Source organism: Eublepharis macularius, chromosome 10, assembly GCF_028583425.1.
Source record: "Eublepharis macularius isolate TG4126 chromosome 10, MPM_Emac_v1.0, whole genome shotgun sequence".
NCBI lineage: Eukaryota > Metazoa > Chordata > Lepidosauria > Squamata > Eublepharidae > Eublepharis > Eublepharis macularius.
Window position 1 is genome coordinate 53163372 of NC_072799.1, and position 24258 is coordinate 53187629.

Sequence of the window (24258 nt, forward strand, 5' to 3'; positions counted from 1 at the left end):
GCACTCTAGAATTTTCCCAATCTCTATAGTCTTTACCATAGAGATGGGGAAATCCTAGACTGTCATTTGGAAAGATGTCATGGCCAATGAACCCTGCCCTAAAGTGGTTTCACTGCCAGGTGATGCTCTAGGAATATCCCCAAGCTCCATGGTAAAGACAATAGAGATTGTGAGAATTCCTAGACAGACAGGGAAGAAATGATATCAATGCCCCCCCCCAACTCCACCTTCCCCAGGCACCACCCCTGAAAGTTCCTGGCATTTACCAGAGCAGAGCTGACAACCCTAAGTTGCCCTATGGCAACTGAAGAGAATCCTTAGAATCAACCAAACTATCATATAACCACATTTTAAATGTTTTAATTATCTGTTGTTCACTGCCTTGGGGAACATTTTTGTATGGAAAGGTGGCATACAAATGTGGCATACATAAATAAAATATGGTGTCTCAAGCAAATAAATGAAATTACCGTATGAACCCTATGGGTTTGGTCCTTTGGTAGAGATGTTAAGCAAACTGTTTTGTTCCTGTAAGGGAGACATAGGCAGTATTTGGGGTGGGGGAGAATAGATTTCTGAAGAGAAGGAATGTCCTATGAAGAAAAAAGAGCATGCTGAGGAGGAAACCAAAGCAGAGCTGCAGCCATTGGAGATCTACAGCAGCACCAAGAGCAATAGAAGCAGCACAGAGAACCAGCCAAGCTGCAAGGAAGACTTGAGTGTGAGAGCCAAACTACAAGTGACGTCTTACACAGGTTGGACACTAGTCGGCTTCCCTCAAGTTTTGATGGGAAATGTAGGCGCCCTGGTTTTACAGCTTGGCTCTCCATTACAGCTGCAAGACCAGGATGCCTACATTTCCCATCAAAACTTGAGGGAAGCCGACTAGTGTCCAACCTGTGTAAGACGTCACTTGTAGTTTGGCTCTCAGACTTTCACAAGTCCTCTGCTGTTTCAACTTTCAATTGTGTTGCTCAAGCTTGAGTTATACAATGATAATAATAATAATAATAATAATAATAATAATAATAATAATAATAATAATAATAATAATACAACCCTTCAGGACAACTTAATACCCACTCAGAGTGATTTACAAAGTATGTTATCCTCACGACAACCACCCTGTTTGGTGGGTGGGACTGAGAGAGCTGTGTAACTGACCAAAGGTCACCCAAATAGTTTCAAGTGGATGAGTGGAGAATCAAACCCAGTTCTCCAGATCAGAGTCCTACCGCTCTTAACCACTACTTTAATTACCCATCCCTACTTCCTGTATAGACCCTGTTTGTATTTGGAGATCTATTTGTGAAGAACTACAGATGATTACATATTTGAGGAGTTGCTTTGAAATTGTATTTTCCTTTAATTTGCCTACTGGTAATTCTCCCCTGGTTAGGAACAATACAAATCAGGAGGCACCACTACTTTCTCCTTATCACCCTCTGCCCCTTTTCATTAATCAACCCTGGTCCCATACTTTATTCCCTCAACTAGGAGTGGTGGGAGAAATTGGGGTAGTCTATGTGAGCAGTGATCCATTCATCCCATCCGCATATACTTTATCAAGATAGCCTGAGTGGTATAGTGCTAATTAAATGACAATTTCTCAGCCTAACCTACATCATAGGGTTGATGGAAGGATAAAATGGAATAACCCCATGTCAGCCACTTCAGGGTCTAAATGTCTCGGAGAAGGGCTACAATCCAAAGTTGCCTTCTGGACACAAGCTATAAATATATAATTTTATATGTTCAGTTGCTCTATAAGCAAGAGATTTTTGCAGAAGTTCATTACAGAGTTTAAAAAGTCACTTGTTTAGTAGTTTGAGCACCCTGTTGTTATTACATTGGCTTCTTTTAAGGCCATATTGTAAAAAAAGTCCAAAGGTTCTAGTGAATCAGAAATTCAGGAGACAAGCATGCTGCTAACAACTACATTAAGAAACTTTTTACTAAATGGGAAGCAAAAGAGGTATAGCATTAGCCAAGGAATTTTCACCACTCTTACAAATTTTAAATTATTTTAGCCAGTTTAACATTTAAGGAACTTCCCCTGGTCTCAAGTGGGCCATTAAGCTTATACGTCAGTGGTTCACAGGCTGCTGCAAGTCACCAAAGTCTGGTTTTGATTCTTTCCAGCTTTTTCAATAAAATCATGTTAAATTGAAAAGTTTAAAAGCATCTCAAGACTAAAGAAAGGGGAGAATGTGCCAGGGATATACAAACTAAGGTAACTCAATTTTTAATCACCTGAGCAAAGGTAGCAGCAGGGCTTTTTTTCTGGGAAAAGAGGTGGTGGAACTCAGTGGTGGAACTCAAGACTGCACAATAACATCACTTTGGATCAGCTGGAACAAGGGAGGAGTTCTTTAAAGTTTAAATTGCCTCGGCAAAAATGGTCACATGGCCGGTGGCCCCACCCCCTGATCTCCAGGCAGAGGGGAGTTTAGATTGCCCTTCACGCTGCAGAGGGCAATCTAAACTCCCCTCTGTCTGGAGATCAGGGGGCGGGGCCACCGGCCATGTGACCATTTTTAAGAGGTGCTGGAACTCCGTTCCACCGCGTTCCCGCTGAAAAAAAGCCCTGGGTAGCAGTGCATTTCACTTCTTTCAAAGGCTTGGCCCATTAGTGCTTGTTAGCTGCAGTAAACAGTGTAAGTTAGAAGCCAGCGACTTGTGGTCCCTGGATTAGTTCTGGCCCTTCGGAGAAGAACTCCAGCTTGGGAAATTCCTGGAGATCTGGGGGCAGTCCTTAGGGAAGTCAGAATTTGGGGATGGTTCAGCAGGGATGTGATGCCATAGGGTCCACTCTCCAAAGCTGCCATTTCCACCAGAGGAACTGATCTCTGCAGTTTGGAGATGAATTGTAATTCCAGCCAACTCCAGCCCCATCTGGAGGCTGGAAAACCTAAGAAAGAGTATCAGCTACAACAACAGGGCTTGTTTGGTGACTGACACCATCACCTTCTGAGTTCCTTCTCAATGCATAGCAAAATTTCTTGCTGATCTGTGGTATAATTGGAGTAATCTGATGGGGGGAGGGGGGGCTGGCTGGTCTAGGATGCCAAAAGTCCTTGGGCTAGCTCTGTTTATTTTCACTGACTGAGTCCTACTGAACTTCAATGGTACTAGTATAGAATACTACTAGTGAGAGTTACTTGAGATTACAAGACCCATTTAATTCAATGTGACTTAGAGCCAAGCTACAAGTGATGCCTGACACAGGTTGGACACTTGTCAGCTTCCCTCAAGTTTTGATGGTAAATGTAGGCGTCCTGGTCTTGCAACTGTAATGGAGAGCCAAGCTCTAAAACCAGGATGCCTACATTTCCCATCAAACCTTGAGGTAAGCTGGCAAGGGTCCAACCTGTGTCAGGTGTCACTTGTAGCTTGGCTCTTATTGACCCTATTGAACATGCAGGTCCAGATAGTTTAGTTAGCTAGTCTTCTCTAGACAGCCCGAAAGTGTACATGAATGTGAAAAGTATTTCTTCCTTTACATGGCATAAATTGAGTAAGTGCACATAGAGCCCCCCCCCCCTCTTGGTTATGGAAGTATTTTGTTCATTAGCAAGAAAAATTATTGGTGTAATTTATTATAATTAAGTCCTTATGTACAGTGGTTAGAAAATGGTTTATTTTGGCTACACCCTTTCTCCTGTGTGGTATGAGGATACCATTTTGAACATTTTGAGCAGAGAAATGCAGTGCTGACCTTTCCCATATCCCTCACAATAAGGTTCCGTGCAGCTGAAGGTAGGAATTAACACCGAGCATGTGGAATGGATTTGGTAGTCATGGGGCATTTGTGTTGCTCTAAAAATGATGATTTTTGCAAAGGCATACTAATTTGACAAATACCATAATTTTGTAAGAACAGAGTCTCCCCCCCCCCACCTGAATGTGTGTGGTTGAACACAAATATGCTTCAAGGACGGCACACTTTCATTTGTCTATACCACTGACAGAGAGACAGAATTTGTGGGCAGACATGTTGGAGGTCTGTCACGTGTAGCTGAAGAGAGGTTTACAGGCTCCAGTGCTTTCTGTGATGTGCACAGTGAAAAGTTAATAACTGGTAATGCATTATTGCACAATATATTCATATTTGATATAGAAACTCTTTCTGTTCCGATTTTGCATTGGATCTTTCAGATGGGAAGAAATAAAACATACTGTATCACATAATTTGTATTTGTACATGATATGCTAAGAGCCAGTGTTTTAGACTAGGATGTGGGAGACCCAGGTTTGAATCCTCACTCAGCAATAGAAGCCTACTGTGTGACCTTCAGCCAGTCACACGCTTGCTCACCTACCTCACAGGGTTTTTGTGAGAATAAAATGAAGGAAAGGAGAATCCTTTAAGCCATTTTGGGTTTCTTTTGCAGAGGAAATTTGTGAAACTGCCTCATTTGTCAGATATGCAAAATATTACATTGCTCTTTAAACACACTTTGGCTTCCAAAGATAAATGGGTTTTTTTAGAGGTTTCACATATCTAAAGGATACATTGCAAAAATTGTTTACAAAACACTGGATCAAAACAGATTTCAGAAAACCCTGATTAAATCCTCATTAACTACAGAAGGACAGCTTTTATCCTTAAGATGTGTGAAATCTTTAAAAAAAATCTGTTCACCTTCAGAATCCACAGTGAGTTAAAGAGCCTGTACGAAAGGGTCCTTTAAAAAAGCACTCTGCCTGATACATGAAAGAGTCACACTTATTTTATTAACTAAATAATAATTTTCTTGGTTTTTTTTATTTACTTATTTTACTTTATTTATACCCTGCCTTTCTCCCCAATGGGGACCCAAGATAGCTTACTTCTCCTCTCCTTCATTTTATCCTCACAACAACCCTGTGAGGTATGTTAGGCTGAGAGGGTGTGACTGGCCCAAAGTCACCCAGCAAGCTTCCATGGCAGAGCGGGGATTCCAAACTGGACCTCTCAGATTCTAGTCCAACTCTCTAACCACTATACCACTTAAATTAGGTATTGCTATGTATCGGGGAAATCTCTCTGGAAATTACAAATCATAAAAGGTCTGAACAAAGCACATTCTGATTCTTTAAGGAACAAAATAGCTCTTCTAATTTACCATGGCCTGGATAGCCAAGGTGAGCCTGGTCTCGTCAAATTTCAGAAGCTAAGTACAGTTGGCCTGGGTTAGTAATTGGATGGGAGACCTCCAACAAAGACCAGGGTTGCAGGAGCAGGCAATGGCAAACCACTTCTGTTAGTCTCTTGCCATGAAAATCCCACCCAGGGTTGCCATAAGTCAACTATGATTTGAGGGCAGGATTTCATTTCATATATTTCCATACAAACCACCATACATTGTTAAGTATATTGTTAATGCTTCTTGGGTGACCACTCTTTAAAGTTTATTGCCTGTTAACAGTCAGGAGTGATCAGCTGATGTTATAGGAATGGGAGCTGATGACTAAAAGTGTTTTCTTGAATGAGCAATTTACCTAAAGGGTGGGATCTGGGCTCACTACTATGTGGGCGGCGGGGGGGGGCATGCATGCCCACGTATGTGTTTCAGTTTGGGAGCAGAGAACTGACTATTTTTTAGTAGACTATGCTAAAATTGAGATATTCTTAGGATACAGTTGCTGTCTTTGGGAAATGATGCAGGTTTTGGTGCCTGTCATACTGGCAAATAAAACAGATTACAAGACTGCATGGCATATGTGTTCTCTCATTTAAAGGAAACTATTGTATACTTTGCAGGACTAATCCCTCCCACCTAGGGATTTGGACATCACTTAATAGTACTTCCCCCTTTAAAAAGTGGGGGCAGCTATCGGGTGATGTGAGTACAAAAAAAGTCTCCTCTGGGTCAGAACAGAGTGCAAAGATAATAGTACTCCTTATGTGTGAAAGAATTTAAAATCAGGTCTGTCCCAAATAAATTTTAATTTTGATATTCCTGTCAAATGAACATTTGACGTGACTAACAAAATTAATTTAATTTAATACATTTCTAACCCACCCTCCCCGTGAACAGGCTCAGGACGGGTAACATGGTTAGTCTACAATAACAATAAATACAGTATAAAAGCAATAATACAATTTAAAACTATAAAACCATATTCAACAGCAGTGAAGATGTTAAAACTATACACCTCTTCAGTGATCAAAGGGGATAGGGCAGGCAGGTCATAGATGTTTCAGACAAACAGCAGACCAAGGCCACAACAGAGAGGCCGACCAGGTAGCCCACCCAGACCTCAACCATAGCCATAGGCCTGGCAGAACATCTCCATCTTACAGGCCTGGTGGGACTATAATAAGTCCCACAGAGCCCTGGTCTCGCTGGAATGAGAGTTCCACCAGGCTGGTGCCAGGGCAAAAAAGGCCCTGGCCCTAGTTGAGGCTAGGCGAATGTCCTTGGGGCCAAGGACCACCAGAAGATGTTGATCAGCTGAACAAAGAGTCCTCCAGGGAACATATGGTGAGAGGCGGCCCTGCAGGTATGTAGGTCCCAGTCTGTTTAGGGCTTTGGACGTCATAGTCAATACCTTGAACTTGATGCAGAATTCAACTGGGAGCCAGTGCAGATGGCACAAGACAGTTCTAATGTGTGTCCTAATCAGAGTCCCAGTGAGGATACGTGCTGTGCATTCTGGACCAGCTGTAACTTTCGGATCATCCTCAAGGGCAGCCCTGGGTAGAGCGAGTTACTGTAGTCCAATCTGGAGATGACCATTGCTTGGATCACTGTTGCCAGGTCACTAGTTGAGAGGTAAGGAACAAGCTGCCTGATCTGCCGAAGATAATAAAATTCAGACCTGGCAACTGTCGTGACCTGGGTTTCCATTGGCAGAGAAACATCCAGGATCATGCCCAGGCTCCTTACCGTCAGCATAGGCATCAACAGCACCCCATCCAGGACTGGGAGCCATATTCCTAGACCTGTCGACCAGCAATCCAGATACAAGACCTCTGCCAACACAGAATTCAGCTTCAATTGACTCTGCTTCAACCACCCAGTCACAGTCTCCAAAGCTCCAGCTGGGATATCTGGTACGGTATCCAGTCAACCATCTAACAGTAGATATAATTGGGTGTTACTCATCCACATGGTTTCTGTCTTGCAGCTATTTGATACCTCTTTGTTCCTTTACTTGCTTTTCATTTTTTGCTGCCATCTCCTTTGTGCAGTTCTTTGCTTATGGTGTTTGGCCTCATTGGTCCATACAGTCATTTAACTGGATGGGCTGTGATGAGTAGACATGGGCACAAAGCACATTACGAACCAAAAAAACCCACGAACCACCCAATCTTCCGTTCGCGATCCGGCGGTTCATGAGCATCCATGGCCAACGAACCAGCGTTCGTTAGAGGTGCAGTTCGGTGCATTCTTCCATGGTTCGTGAAGCCAGACAGTCAGGCACCATCAATCAATTCCCTTGGAAACGGAGCCAGGGGAATGCCTGAACTCTGTCTGCACTCCTGTCACCTTGAAAACTCGAATGGAAGCCCAGCTTACCTTGATCGGCAGGTCTTCCTTCCAACCATGGAGCTGCAAAGTGGTTACAACCTGGGAGAAGACACCCGGGGGAGGGAGGAGGAGGGGGTGTTCTGTAGCCATGGGCACTCCAATCTCATCCATGCAAACCCTGATAGGCAGCTCTGACGGCCAACCACAGACCTCCTGTGTTGCTCAATGGGACCTCAGCTTATAAAAAGCAGTTGGCTCCCAGGCTGGGTTTCACTTTCAGCAAGCAGTGGGGTGTGACAGAGCTGTTGCTTGCTACTTGCTAGCCTTTGGGGAGAGAGACAGAGTTTAATTGGAGCTTGGATCCCTATTGCAATCTTGACCAAACTTGGGTAATGGCTGGAGGAGAGCTTGTTAAACACTCCCCGGGAATATGGGCTCTCTAATTCCAACGGGGGCCGTTCTGATGCCCACGAACCACGAACCTCAAACCGGTTCGGCAACGGGAAAAGTTTGTTGCAGTTTGCTGGTTCGGGTTCGTTGTTGGCACCGAACCACGAACTGCCGGTGCATTAAATTTTTTCGGTTCATGCCCATGTCTAGTGATGAGCCATCTGATTTTGCTTACAAGTATCTGTCATATCACCACATAAGACAAAGTTCTGTGACATCATCAACAAAATCATATGAGTGGTCACAACACCTTCTCATGGGAGGCCATGCTGACAGCGAGGATGGAATACAAGCACTAAAATAACATGAATGTGTTTGTGTGTGATCAAAAACAAGGTGTTTTTTTTACACTCTTGAATAAAAACATGAAACATGATCAGCAGTTTTAGCTCAGGCCTATTTAAGATGTAGTTGATCTCATAACTGGCTCACACAGTGTTAGGAAGATTTGTGCTCCGCAATCTGGACATTTTTATTTTATAGATCTGTCATGGTATAAATTATGCATTTAAAGAACAATACGTTAACAGAGCTTGAGAATAAAGATATTAACTATTGGAAAAGGACTAAACAGTTTATAATGCAGCCTGGGATTAAGCTCATTAATAAATGGTGGCATCAGGAGTATGCAGAAGTGAAAAAGGAGGGAAATGTTTCCATGATTTTTGGTGGAGTTATGCTGTGATGCATGCGTTACAAAGGAATATATGAGAATATCTGGAGGGAAATCAGGAAATATTTTCCCAACCCAGCCAAGATAATGACTATATTTTAGAAGTTTCTCTTAAGATTGGCATCCCCCAAAAAACAGGCCATCAAAAGCATTATTAACTAGCGGTACAAAACTCGCGTGAGGAAATGCGATATTTCGCATTTTCCCCGTCGTGATCCGGAAGAGGGAGGCATGAAGCGCCTTAAGGTTAGTCATCTGGAATCGGCCCAGGTGCTGCTAACATTTTCCATTTCTTCTGTTTTCAGCTTATCATACATAACAAAACATTCACTGCTTGTCCTGGAATAATCACTTTAGTTTTCAATGTGCTCTAACTATTTGATCCAGGTTAGTTTATGGTTTCTGAATCTCAATTTATTCATGCTTTAGGCTGAATTTATACACTGACCTTGTCTCATTTTTTAATTTATCTCATTAACTTTACTACAACTTTTAGAGGTATCACTTTTCTGCCTGCATTGCCAACAACCTGTCCCATTGCAGCTTTATTTCTACTGTATCTCAGCATCCTTTATTTGTCTCGTTTTTACGTGAGCCATGAAAAAAAACCTTTTTACAACATCCCAAGATCTTTATGTAGTCTTTGGTTTTGACTTCTTAAAGAGACTCTAATTTTATTTTTCCCTGATTTCTGACTTCTACTGAGTTGTTCTTTCTCATCACTATTATATTAAGGTAAAATTATTCAGATCCATGTCCAATGCTCAAGATTTGACTGTGGTTTCTACATTATAAAAGGGTCTGAAAGAAATGGACTGGAGTAATCCTCAGAGATATGTGGATATGTGCGGCTCAGGGGCAAATCCAAGATGGCCACCATTTTTTTTTAAATGTCTGTTCCTGCCTCCAGTTCGCTTTGAAGAACTGAAGAAACTAAAAGGGCCTTCCTCAGGCACTCAAGAATTTATTTACTTTATTTATAATCTGCCTTTCTAACATACATTCAAGGTGGATTCATAAGAATTAAAAAACAGCAGTATAATACAACATAACAATACTACAAAATCTAAAATATATACAATAAAAACTATGTAGAACATTCCACAGACATTAAATCGTATACCCTTGACCGAAGAACAGTACACTCCTTCTATCTGGGATGGTTATCCTCTTCTACCGAGCGCAGCTTCAGGAGGGACGCACATGGAGCAGTGAGGGAGGAAGGGGACACCCGCCTAGCCAGCCAAATCAGCCGAATCAACCCTGGTGATCAATGGGGTGACAGATGTCACAGCCAGATCGCCCTCCTTATAAAAATGCCATCCTAAAGAGGGATTTTTTTAAAAAAAAAATTGTGCATGCTATGGAATGATGTGGAAGCATTCTTGACCTTATCTGTGTTTCTCAACAACAACATTATAGAGATCTTCCCCACCCCCAAGACCTTTTGACTTGAGTACCAGAGGCCTGGACAAAATATCTAGGTTAGTGTCAATGTAGGGCCTCCTCATTGGGAATTTAAAAGGTAGGTGCCAGGCCTCTGACATCCCACCCAGGAGGCTCAGGGGACCTGGCAACCCTAGTTTATATGAACACTATAATAGGCACAACTAGATGATACAGCGTCCCCAGAGACAAATCGGAACACTGATGCTATTTTACCTTGAGAATTTTCCTGGTATGGGGCGTGGGACATGTGACGTAATAAGCAAAATACAATATATTAAAGAATATGAATAATACAAGGGGTATTCATAACTGAAGACGGCATGTAGTGGTAGAGTGTCAGACTATGATCTGGAAGATCCAGGTTAGAATTCCCACTCTACCACAGGACATCACTAAGTGACGTTGGGCTTGTCATCCATTCTCAGCTTTAACCTGCCCTCAGGATCGCTGTGAGGATAAAATGGAGGAGAGAAAAATTATGTAAACTGCTTGGGTTCCCATTGGTTATAAAGATAGTATATAAAACAAGTATGTAAGTAAACTTTATTTTAAACCAAACTTTAATAGCGCAAACTGTACTAGGGTTGCCAATCTCCAGGTGTGGCCTGGAAATCTGGAATTACAAATGATCTTCAGACTCCACAGATCAGTCCCATGGAGAAAATGACTGCTTTGGAGGGTGGACTCTATAGCAGTGTACCCTGCTGAGGTCCCTCCCTAGGCTCCTCCCCCTAATCTCCAAGAGTTCTCCAAGCTGGATGTGGCAACCGTAGACAGTACTGAAAATGTACTGTCTGTATATTAAACTGTGTCATGACTTCAAATTCTTCTACCTGGTTTGGGTTTCAAAAAAGATGGATAATTTAAAAGGCCAAAATGGACAATAATGTTCCAAGCTTGGCATAGGCACACAGACTAAACCCTAATTTAGTCTAATAGAATTATTCTTCTCTTTTGATCCATCCAAAATATGGGGCAGATCATTTATTTGGGGCTAGAGTGATATAGCTAGTTTGAAAATACATAGTTGTGAGGCTTTTCTTTCACCAGCACCCCTAGCTGGCTGGCTGGATACCAACCAGTTGTCAAAGGCTTCAGACATGTAGGAAAGGGGATTGCACCACTTTGTTCCTTCTCCTTCTTCCTTCTTCAGCTACCTCTTTTGCCTTTCTCCTCAGCCCTGCCTTTAAAAGATTCCCCTTTCCCACTCCTTGGGTTTCCTCCCAATGGGGTTGTAAGGTGCTCTCCCGCAAAAAACTGGATTCTGGGGAGGGGGGAGGCGGTACTCACCTTAGGCAAGATCATCGCATGTGCAGTCCCAGCATGATGACATCACTTCCGGAAGTAGGGCTACCATACCCCCGGTGGGGGTGGGGGATCCCCCACCCCTCACACCCTGCCCCCACCCCTCACGCCCCACCCCCACTTACCTGGCCAGTGGGGGGGCACGCACCTTCTGTGCGCGCTCCCTTGCGCAGCAGCCACCTGGATCGGCCCAGTTTGGCCCAGATCGGGACCGCTGCAGAGTGCGGGAGTGCTCCTGCACTCTGCAGTGGCTCAAAACAGGCCCGATCCATGCCCAAACGGAGCCATTTTCGGTGCTGCAGACTTCACGCTACAGTGGCTCAAAATGGGCTAAATCCGCATCCAAATGGGGCCATTTTCGGCACTGCTGAGGGCAGGAGCGCTCCTGCACTCCGCAGTGGCTCAAAACGGGCCTGATCTGCACCAAAATGGGCCCAAAATGAGCCCATTTTGGTGTAGATCGGGCCTGTTTTGGGTCGCTGCAGAGCCCTCCACAGCGGCCCGATCCAAGCCCCTGCGGAGCGTGGGCACACTACTGCGGGGCCCGTGTGATGATGTCACTTCCTAGAAGTGACATCATTGCACTTGCGGGAGCGCACACGCATGCACGCGCGTACACACACACAGAAAGGTGAGTGCCAGGCCCCAATCCCCCCACCGGGAGGTTGAGGGGGCCTGGCAACCCTATCCAGAAGTGATGTCTTTGTAACAAGCTGAGCAGGCCCCAGCCCTCGAGCCCCTCAGAGGTGGACCCATGCAACCAGGGGCCATCCCCAGCCCTCCCAAGGACATGCCACTAGACAAGTGGTGCCCCCCCGGACAAGTCCACCCCCACCTATTCCACTGGCAGGAAGTGGGCCAGCTTCCTCTGTGCCACACCCTTTTCTTCCTCCTCTTCTCCTCCCTCCCCCAAGACTCTGATATTTCGAGTGCATTTCCCCTGGACAGTCCAACAAAATAACAAACAAACAAACAAAACCCTGACACCTGGCAACCCTAACTCCCAGTCCCCACCCAGTTTTCCTGAGTATCTTCTCCTGCCTATCTGATGGAAGGTCTGGGTCAACTCTGCAATTCCCTGACCCCTCCCACCCCACTTCAGTCCTTGCCTGGCTTCCCCCTTCTGCTACTGAAGCTCCCCAGCAGCCCCCTCAGTATCCTGGGGTTTGTGTATGTCCTGCCTGTCCGCCAAAGTACTCATGGGGCTGGCTGGTGTTGGGCTGCCTGTGTTGCTGTAGGAAATGGATGAGTAAACTGGGGGTTGTTGCCCCGGGTTGGGCATGGGCACAGCTTCCACTGTGATAGGGAAGGTAGTCTGGGGCTCAGCGAAGGCACCTGCAGTTGAAGAGCTGATGGGGGGCAGTGTCACAGGGCCTGAGGAAGGTACCCACTGTTGCAGTGGTGGGGGTGGTGGAAACGAGGATGGCATTGACAGACAATATTGAAAATATGCTCACTTATATTAATATGCATTACATTTGTCCCACGTCTGCTTCATTGTAGCAATTTTAAGTATTACATTGCTTCTAGCAGGTATTCGGGTTTGATGAACCCCTAGAGGCAGCTAATTACACAATTGCTGGACATCTACCAAGAATGCTCCCTTTTATGCCTTAAATTCCAACAGGGGCATGGATGGTACAGACAAGAAGGTATTCTTGAATCTTGATCATGGTTGAACATATGGCATGAGGTGGTCTCTAAGGTATATAAAACACAAGTTCTTTAGGGATTCAGGTCAAAATAAGTTACTTGAATTGTGTCCAGAAGTCAATACAAACCTACTGTAAACACTGGTATAAGAGTCAATACGATTTTAGTGACACCCCTATCAGAAGCCAGGCTACCATATTCTGTACTGTGAAACTTCTCATCAAGAGAAGGATGCTCATCACGGGCTAGGCATCGGTCTGCTGTCCGGGGACTTACAAATTTCTCTGTGCCAGTTCCAAGAACTTCTGCAAGGTTCCTGCTCTCCTGTTGGTTGCTGGAGCTTCTTGATCCAAGACAATCTGCTGATCTGCTCCTGATTTGAGTCGTATGATTCCTCATGTCATGCAGGGCTGGATCTAAGGGGGGCAGGGGGGGTAGTCTGCCCCCAGCACCACCAGGGAGGGGGCGCCAGGAGCAGCTGCCAGCTGGCGCAGGCAGCAGCACGGGCAGCCTCGCAGCCCCCCGCACTGCCTTTCGCCTGCCCTGCGGGACAGGGGGTGGCCGGCTTGAGGTGCGGGGCAGGCGAAAGCAGTGCGGGGGGCTGCGAGGCCACCCGCACCATTCGCCTACGGGGAGGTGAATGGCACAGGCGGCTTCCCAGCCCCACACGCTGCCTCCTCCGTTCTGCCCTGCGTGATGACATCACCGAAGTGACATCATCACGCAGCGTGGGGAGCGCGCGTGCTGCGCGTGCGTGCATAGTGGTCAGCCTAGGGTTGTCCCGGGTGCAGGCAACCCTAGATCCGGCGCTAGTGTCATGTCCAATGATCAGACCAGGAAAACACTCCCCGTTCCCAACAGTTTTATAATAGACTAGCCTCAAGTTACGAAGGCATGAATAATGGTCACTAACAGGAAAACAAGGGGCTTAGACTGGAGTAACTCTTCTTAGGATTGTACTATTAGTCTTCTTTTCAGAAAAGCTTGTATCTTTTCAGTCAGACAGGGATGGTAAAAAGCGCTCTTCGCTTTTTCAGGAAGAGCATTAGAAGCACCCCTAAACCCAGGAGATCTGAGGAGACTTAACTGAATTTAAAATTGGCATTCTTTGTTCTCATTTTGCTCATCTACATGAAATCTTTCACTATCAGAAAATAGTAGAAAGGCGTCAATGCGGCAGAAACCGGGTCAAATTTAGAAAGAGGAAGATCTGGGTGTTTGCATAATCTTAGCTGTCTCTTATGCACATTGAACAAACAAGGAATAAGATGAAATAGGGTAAATCTTTCCGATGCTAGCCTTCTCAGGATCAAAGTAGATGAAATGCTGATAGATCTATATCTGGATGTCCTTTAAAAATACCTAAATGCAGCTGGAGGTACAATTTGAGATGGGGACTATGGGTTTTTCATCCCTTTCCCCATATCCTTTTCTCAATGCATATCATCCTCACCTATTGAAACAAGTATTTGCCCTAGAAGAGAAAGCACGGTGGTAACCCTCGATTTGGATTATTGGAGTATTATATCCAAAGTGTTTTGAACATTTAAGGACTGTATAAATGCTAAATTGTATAGTATAAACTGGTTTCTGTTTGTTTGTTTTTTTAAATGTCCTTCCTCAGTTGTGGGCCTTGCATAGATCTGAATTGACTAAAACATGAAATGTGTTCTTTTGTGCAAGGGAAACAACACCTGTGTACTGAACTCAATGTATTTTTTTTTAATCAGGAAGAGCCTACAGCAAATGGTTTCTCAACATCTGTGAATGTTTCTCCCATCTTGGAGTATATATTTATTTACTATTATTATTTTAAAAGATTGTTGGTTGGGTCTTAAGTTCAGTCAGAGTTCATCAGGGCATGATATGCCTTTGGTAGAATTCCATTGGGATAAAGTAGTTTTATTCTCATATCCTAAATTCCTAACCAAATTGGCATCTGAGTTTGATCTTAACATTCATCTCAACCTGCTTGCATCTTACCTTAGAGCAAACATTTTAATATGATAACATAGTACCTTATGGTAGCAAATTGGGACTATATACAGCATATAGGAAGGTGTGGGGATATTTCTTCTCTTTGGGTTGTTTAAAGAGGTAAATGTAACAGATAACACTTGCCACAGAGCACCTCAAATTCCCATGGCATGTTTTGCTACGTCCTAAAATATCTTGCACAGAATTACTAAGAAATGTTTCTTTAGCACAAATGTTCCCTTAGCACATCTGCATGCAGGAGGTCCCAGATTCAATAACTGGCATCTTCAGTTAAAAGGTTCCAGTAGGGGGCAATGTGAAAGACCTCAGACTGAGACGCTGGAGAACCCCTCCCCCTCAGAGCACACTAGATTGACCTTGGTAGACCAGAGGTCGGACTCAGTATAAGACAGCTTTCTGTGTTGAACTGTTCCCTCTCATTCTCTAAACCTGCAAGTGGAGCTAGTTAAATACCATTTCTAGGAAGCATTCAGTTTGGCGTAGTGGTGATGAGACTCTTATCTGGAGAACCAAGTTTGATTCCCCACTCCTCCACTTGAAGCCAGCTGGGTCACAGCTCTCTGGAGCTCTCTCAGCCCCACCCACTTCACAGGGTGATTGTTGTGGGGTTATAATAACAACATACTTTGTAAACCGCTCTGAGTGGGTGTTAAGTTGTCCTGAAGGGCAGTATATAAATCAAATGTTGTTGTTGTTGTTGTTGTTATATTACATAACAAATATCACACCGCTGTTTTTTACCAGTTGGTATTGGTGGTTTATAAAAACTGAAGGGACATTTGTCCTTACAGATTCACACTTCCCATTTTCCTTTACTCACAGCCTTTAGAGAGGAAGCCACTGTATGTGCAGCTGCTCTATTAGTTACACATTTACACAGCTTTTTAGGGCCTTATCCAGTACTGGCAATTGTTTTATTTGGAAACGGAAACATTTCAGTTTCCACTTTTAAAACTGGGGTGGGTGTGTCAGCCCAAGTAGGTCAAGAATGTCACTCTGGGGAGTCCTTTTCAGTCAAATGCCATTTGAAATGCTAGTGCTACATTGAACTGTAATTAATGGCATATACGTTGCTGGTGGTGTTTCAAATGCATCTTTCCTTACTTTCCTTATGAATCTCAGTACAAAGGAGATAGGACCTTACTCTCTGACATTTCCTACTTAGTTGAAATTAAACAAGTTACAGCTTACATGTGATGTAAGAATTCTGTTTATTGAACTAGTTGCAATGAGAGGGTATTAGCAGCAGCTGCCCATAAAAACCCAATAATGGTTTAATTTAACATGGCACTAAAGGGAAAGGAAATAACATTTATCTGTCCATTAGTCATCCAGGTCCTGGGCCAACCCTGCACAAGTAATGCAGGCCACATTTCACTTTCTTTGTGTCCTTTTCATTTAATTGAACCAGGAGATGTGCCACTGATCCAATTTTTATGGGCTTTTACCTTATCTCCTTCTTCCTGAAATTCTCAGTATATTTTAAAGAACAAGTTGTGTCACCTGATGAAGAAACAACATGCACAGCAAACTTTAAATTCACAACTTTCACAGGTCCACATAACGCAACTTGTAGCATTTGTCAAAAGTAACAGATACATTTGATTTGCAAATCTGAAAAGCTCTATTTATGTCACGTTCTCACTACAGTATCAACCTAACAGCATGTTCTGTAAAGGGAGGATAGTTTGGTGTGCTGAAACTTTGACACAGTGACATCCTTTCAGTTAGCCTAAGAAAAGCTATAACTATTGAGAAACAATCATTTACTTTGCATGTTTTTGTGATACAAGATACCTCTGAAGAAAATAATCCGCTTTGGCACTACTTTACTAATGGGACCTTTTTCTCAAAAAAGGAAAGACTGTGGATATTGAAACCTGTCAGGGGAACAGAGACTACAACTCCAGTAATTTAATAATATTCTTTCAGAAATATATGGGAGTGCATTCATTACCAGCCCATACGGCCAGGTCTATAGATTACAGGTACATTCTTTAAGTCCTTAGGACATATTGATAGGATGGATCTCATTTAGAAGGTCCCATATACTCTTACCATGCATCCAATTTCTGAGTACCTAAGCCCATATTGGCCCCTTTCATCTGACATAAAGATGGGCTGTATGATGGATTGGCAATGAAATCAAGGATATAATGTGGGGGGGGGGGAGTTCTGTGTCTTTTTCTAGAGCACTTCCCATGTTTCATATGGCACTGAATTGGTTGAGAATTCGCAGCTTGGTGCTCCCTTACAGCCCTCAGTGCACATCATTTCATATTTTCATACCTTTAGTGTACAGATTTATATTAGAGTAACAGATTAGTGAAGCCTGTCAGCTGGCAGGTTGGTTGTCCCTTTGTATGATCCTTGGGATCACCCTCCCATTTTTTTAACCACTGATTAGTCACAGATTTGCTGATAGGCATCTAGCAAAACCAAGAAACCACAGTACCTTTCAACAGATTAGAAATTTTGGATTGGTTGCTTGGTGGCAGAGCTTAATTCAAGCCTCAATTTCTGCCTCTGATCCTGATCCTATTTTTAGATGTGAATCTACTATCAAACTAGGGTTTTCTGTTTCGGATAAAAGAATGACCAAAAGTGTGTTCTGCGCTTGTGCACAATGCCTTTTCCCCAAAACAAAATTTATTTATTTATTTTTAATTAATTAGGTATAGCCTACTTTTCAAACTGAGACTCAAGGCAGATTACACAGTGTAAGTCAACACAGCCAAATAACATGAAATCTAGAGGTCAACCATTCCCGGTAAAAAATGTGCCCTTTCCCAGTCAGCCTTTAGTACCTTGCCCCATTAACCCTCTGCCTATGGGTGCTGTAAATAAACCCCTTTCCATATTTAAAGCAGCTACTTTGTCACGTTCCTGTGTATTTAGCAGCTGCATGCCAGGTAGACAGGCAAGATAAGAGATTGTTCCCAGTCAGAAGATTCAAATATGAGGAATAGTTGGATTTCTACCTCTGCCACATAACTATTAAGTTACAAGAGCTCGAGGGTGGGTGGCTACTCTTTGCCATTCAGTATATGACAAGTAAGGCTGCCAGCTCCAAGTTGGGAAATTCCTGGAGATCTGGGGGGTGAAACCTGGAGAAACCTGGAGAAAGTGGGTTTCGGGGAGGGAAAGAACCTTGGCATGGCATAATTCCATAGAGTCCACCCCCCAAAGTAGCCATTTTCTCCAGGTGAACTGATCTCTGCGGACTGGAGACCAGTTGTAATTCTGGGAGATCTCCAGCCACTACCTGGAGACTGGCAACCCTAATGACAAGCCTGCAGGTACTGGCTACTACACCTTCACGAACCGCCCCCACCCTTCTTCTTTCCCGCCTCACCACAGCGGCTTCTCCTGCCCCCTTCCTCCCACCCCCCACAGCAGCGCGCGCCCTCGCGCACGCGCCTCGAGCCTTATTGGCGCCGGCGCCTTCGCTCCCCTCAGGCGCGCCCGTCCGCCCGCGCGCACAGCCACATGCACGCTTGGGCTCTCCCCGCGAGTCCCTCTTTCGGTGACGTGAAGGGGCGCGCGGTGGCAGCACCTCCCCGCGCGCTGCTTAAAAAGAAGAAGAAAAGAGGGAGCGAAACATGAGAGCCCCAGTGAGCTCCAGCGCCCGGCGGCTGCGGAGGAGGCATCACCCCGGCCCGGCTGTCCTCCCTCAACGGCAGCCTTCTTTATATGGGGCGAGGAGAAGGGACTTGCCGCCTCCTGCCGGGGAACCCCTTTGGCCCGCTGTCGCGGCTCTCGGCGCCCGGCCCCTGCTAGCCCCGCGGCCGCCCTCGCGCCGCGGCTTCGCCTTGCGCGGCTTGTGCGCACGTGCCCGTTGCCGGCGCATCCCTGGGCTCTGGCGGTGGCCCCTGCTTTTTCGGGTCCCAGCCTCGCTCTTGGCTGGCGTTGGATTGTTGTCACTCCGGCGGCGGAGCTCGCCCGGGCGTGGTAGCGCGGAAGATGCTCCCGCTGCGCCTGCTCTCGGTGGCCGTGGTCCTCTGCGCTTTCGAGGGGGAGGCCAAGTTCGGGGAGAACGGCGCCAAGAGGCGGCGGTGTTTGAACGGCAGCCCCCCCAGGCGCCTCAAAAAGCGGGACAGGCGGCTGCTGCTCCTGGAGCCCCCCAACGGCGCGGAGCTGGCCTGCCGGGGCTTCTACCCTCGCCTGTCCTGCTGCCCCCGGCCCGAGAGCCAGGGCTTGTTGCAGATGTCGGAGAACAAGGTAAGCTCGAGAGGGACAAACTCACCTGAGAATCAGGCTTGGAGCCTCGCGCGTTGGGACCTGACTGTCCAGTGGGAGAAGGAGAGACGGGGCTGAACAGTCCAGCAACTCTGGGGCATCTCCTGTGCCATCCTGAGCAGAGTCCAATCATTGGAAGCAATGGGCTTAGACGGGAGTAACACTGGGATCGCATTGCACTGTTAGAGACTTAACAGTGGCAGAAGCTCAGGTGGTCGTTGTGCGGAGCAGGGTGGGAGAAATAGGTGATTTCTTTCACTGGACCACTTTCTGTTTGCATTGGCACGGGCTCGCTTAGGAATTACACAGATCTTCATCCAGGAACATGGTTTCCTCTTAGGCACAGGAGCTTTTGGTACTGTACTGTGTGCTACGTTGCTTCCTATGTGCCAGGATCAAGCTGTTGGTGTACTAAACACGTGTTAATTTAGGAACACGTGTGTGTGTCATGTTCCTCACTTTGAGAACTTCCAGGGTCTGTGGTTAGCCTTCTAAATCATAACAGTTCAAGGGAAATCTGCTAGTTAATTTGGCAATGTACTTGCAAACTGACAGTGTTGACTTGAGAGAATGGCAGTAAAGTACCTTAAAAATCTTGGCACTGTTCAGTAGCTAGTGTAGAAAGAACAGCTTGCTCCCAGTGAGTTTACAGTCTTGAAAATAAGGACAAAATTAGGGGAAGGGAATGGATGCATGTGCACACGTCCACACAATTCCTAGTTTTGTTTCATAAAGTTACACTGGTCATATAGTCCCATTTGGAGGAAAGGAGAAAGAAGGTCTGAGTTGCAAGTTATATCGTAGGGCACATGGAATTCAGGTAGGCTTGCACCCCAACTGAAGGCAGGAGGGGGTTGTGACTGCCAATAAAGTGTGAAGGGTTGTCTTGGAATAAGTTTGTGCAACCTGGCAGCAGTGAAACTGTAAATTAAGGTGGCGGTGGTTTCCCATTTATTTTTTCTGAGGGTAGAAAAGTGTGTACAATTCTCTCCACATGTTTGGTCAGGAAACTTCAGTAGCAGATGGTGATTTGGAGAGCAGATGATGCTGGAACGTTGCAAATTTTTACAAGCTCTTTCACTAGTTAAGTCATTTCTGTGGAAAGCAATGAGAAGGGGGCAAAAGGACTTCACAAAGTTATTCCACTACAAGTTGAGGGTGAGATGAAAGCATATCTTGGCTGTCACTTATTCCTTTCAAAGTAAATAAGCAGGGAATATCTAGCCCTCTTGTTTTACATCTTGCATCCTGACAGTTTCCAGATTTGATTGAGTTGTAGAGGGAGAGCTTCTCCTCATAAGACTTGTTACAATAACTGACCTTGTAGGCATCTTAGAATAAGAAAGATGCCTTGTGGGAGACAGCGATTTGCTCCGTTGTGTTAGCGTTATAAGTTTTCAGACTTTTGTTTTAATCAGAAAGGCAATGTGAAGTGTTGGATCTGGGGAGGAAAACGTGATGAATAAATGTCATTGAGAATCACTGCACGTGAAATAAACAATCAGGTGTCTTTCTCACTCCCCCCTCCCCCAGCTTTTAGGTTTAATTAAGAATTCCTCTGTTACAACACTGCAGTTGTCAAGGTCTGAGAGCGTCTTGGAAAACTTGTGTTTCAGTCTTTCTGGCCCAAGCATAATAAAAAAAAAAAATACCCAGCCTGAATCGAATTTTTATGCTCAGTTCACGGTAGATTTCACTCCATTCTCATGTAAACAGCTTCTACGAATCAACATATGTGTCTGGGTGGTATCTCTCACTTTGTTTTGTAACAAAAAGCCATATTGCATCATTTAATTTGCTCAAGTCATGCAAATAGGAAAAAAATCAATAGGACAAAAAGGGGTCGACTTATCCTCCTCCCCACTAAACTGCTGCCCACACACAGAGTCCTGTTGCTTATGGCAAAAGAATAACAACAACACCATTGTGTTTGTTGGTTGGTTCGCTAATGGGTGAAACTGGAGAACATCATTCTCCTTCAGTCCCCCACTCTGCCCAAATGTTCATGCCTTTTGAGGGAGCATTTTGTCCTGTTGCCTCCATTCCCAGATGAGCCAGAGCTGTCTTTGCTGCAGGGATTTCAACGAAGGAAACTCTATTCTTACCAGATGCAGCAGGAGTTTGGGTGAATATTTTCTCCGCATGTTTGGCCAGAGGTAGTGTCAGTAAAGCTCCTGTGTGGTAATTGCATTAAACTGCACACTAACTACATTCAGATAACCTCCTAAAGACTCTCACCCAAACCCGCAAAAGCCAGAGTAAAGCTGGGGAGAAAATGTCCTTAGTTTACCCTGTTAGTAATATCTGGCCTCTGCAGGAGCAACAGCATCTGCTCTGTGAACTTACTTACTGGAATAAATAGCAATAAATAAGCTATATGGGATGAGTTATAGGTGAGTTTTCAGATAATGGTTGTATTTTTAGCAGTATTGAGGTGTGCTCTTGTTTGTATTTCTGGATTCTCTTCCTTTTTTAAAATGTGGCATTTGAAAACATTCTCACAGAAGTGCATGAGGTTTAGTGTACATCATAACATAGCTTTCTGAAACAGGCAACTTATTCTGTATCTCGTTTAGAGCCTGGTAATAAGCATTGTTTTGCAAAACAAATGATCAAAAACGTATCATTAACCCTTTACTTTTCAATGGCAAAATGGACAGCTTGCAAAGATGTACCACCACAGAATGCATATATTAGATTCAGAGACAGCAGACTCTGAACAGGATACTCTGGAAGGGCTCCAAGAAGCACATGCTTAGGTATTTGATGTGACATAGCACTTCTGATACATTCATCCACAGACAGGTATCATAAAGAATAGGTGTTTCAGCGGTTTTTAGCAGTGACTGTGTATGCTCAGCAGACATTCGTAATTACAAATAGCCTCTTGGGCTAAGACTGTTTGTCATTCCCATGTAATTTTTTAATCAAATTATTGATCTGTATTTAGAATGGAAACTTTGCCAACCTCTTAAGTACTTCAGAGCTGCAACCGAGCACATTACTTCAATACGTAGACATAAGACTACAGTGTCCCTTAATTTTTTGGATGATGTCATTGAAATTTTATTCTTATCTTCTGGTGTCTGGCTTATGCCCTGTTCATCATTGGACTCACTGAACTCATGAGCAAATAATGCAATACTAAGGTTTGGCTTTGAATGTTATTTTTTATACATTTTCTTACAAGATGTCATGCACAGTGGTCTTCTGTACCTTAGGTTCACAGCTGAGGCTGTCAGGGAATGGGTGAAAAGTAATTGTTTTCAAGTGTGCCCTTTTACAATCATTTGTTTGCTCTGGTTCTTTCTTGAACAAAAGCTATTGTTGAGCACATTCAGCTAAATAAATAACTCATCTTGGGGTCCCTTTAACAGCTGCCTTGGTACAATGATCTATTTACATATTGTCTTAAAATTGAAACTGAACTTCTTAATGACATAATCTAGCACTATAATACCAAAGAAGCATATGTTCAAACTAGCAGCTGAACAACTTCACAGGCATTCAGTTTGGGGAAAAAATTGCTTGTACACCAAATACTGTGTAATGTTCTTACTTTATTTCTGTGATACATTCCACCAATACCTCTTGCCTGTTCACACTCATCATACAAAATGGTGTAGGTTGTATTGCCCAGATGCTTTTGTAAAGGTGAAATAAATCTGTGTCTTTTTGGTGCAATCCTAAACAGAGTTGCATCCTTCTAAGCCTATTAACTTCAATCAGCATAGAAGGGTGTAACTTTGTTTAGGATAATAGTAAAGAGTCCAGTAGCACCTTTAAGATTCACCAACTTTACTATAGCTTAAACTTTCGAGAGCCACAGCTCTCTTCGTCAGATGGTGCTGCCTAACTCTTTACTGTTTTGCTGCTACAGACTAACATGGCTAACTCCTCTGGATTGTTGCTTAGGATGGCAATAGTCACCATATATTCTCTAGTACTAAGCAGATTGCCTATATATTTATGTTACCTATCTTTTCCTAGCTTCAGCATTCTGTAGATAGAGATTAAAGGATGAGTTTACAGATGTCACAGATCAGTAAGCAATAAGCATACTAATTACTAAGAAGAGCGCTATAATGTTTGGATGTTTTATGTATTTCTCACAGTGCTGTTAAGCCAGCATAATTTGATGGTTTTGCTTGTAGCTTTGGGAAACAAAGAAAGGCTATGAGTTTAGCAGACCTCTTTTCTTTCCCTTTTATATCAAGACATGCTTGTTCTTAAATGTGAGTTTTCCATTTGTGGTACATTTACCCACAATAATCTTTACTATCATACCCAAGTCAGATTTGCCAGTTATTGTAGTCAAGAGCAGAATGGAGTCTATACGAACAAATGCACCAGAATTCAAACTATGCCCAGTTTATAACATTAGAGTTGCATGCAATATACGTCTTGGACAGAAGCAAGGGCTTGGTTTATAATGGCCAGTCCATGCTTTGGTTATTCATACCTGAACCCAGGAGCTAATGTGCTCCTTCTGTCTCCTCCTCCTCCTCTAAAGTAATCAGATTTCCTTCCTCTTTCAGGGCAAACCATAATTTTCCATAACTTGAAAACTATGGTGTACGTAAGCCATAATTCATAGTTTGTCCAGTTTGCTTGTAATCATAAGTGATGGTTTGCTGAGAGAGAGGGAAGAAAACAGAGTACAAGAGAAGAGGAGGAAGGGGCGGGAAGCACATGAGCCTGTGACACATTCCTGATCCTCTGAACAATTGTTTGCAAGATTGAGAATGTTACTTCTAAACCAACCAAAAATAACATAAGGCAGCAGTTCCCAACCTTTTTGAGTACAAGGACCCCCTTTTAACATAAGAAAAAGTTGTGGACCCTCACATGATAACGGTTACTATTGAAAAAATACATAATGACAAAAAACAACTATGAATTCAGTAATGCTTTTAAATGGATTTTTATTTCATTAATTTGAAGAACAATAATAATACATGTATGCCTGAGACCTGTTGTTTATTTGGTCTAATGAGATGGCTGGTGCTTTCAGAGATGGGAAGTATGGCT

At 44.0% G+C, this 24258-nt stretch overlaps 1 protein-coding gene across 1 annotated transcript in view; it reads left to right on the top strand.

Moving 5' to 3' along the window:
* Positions 1–595: 595 nt before the first annotated feature.
* HHIP (hedgehog interacting protein) overlaps positions 596–24258 on the top strand; it is a 125656-nt gene continuing 101993 nt past the window's right edge. The window contains exons 1-2 of the mRNA XM_054989640.1: positions 596–721; positions 18769–19209. Coding sequence (XP_054845615.1) covers positions 596–721; positions 18769–19209 — 567 coding nt within the window. The remainder of the gene's footprint in view (positions 722–18768; positions 19210–24258) is intronic.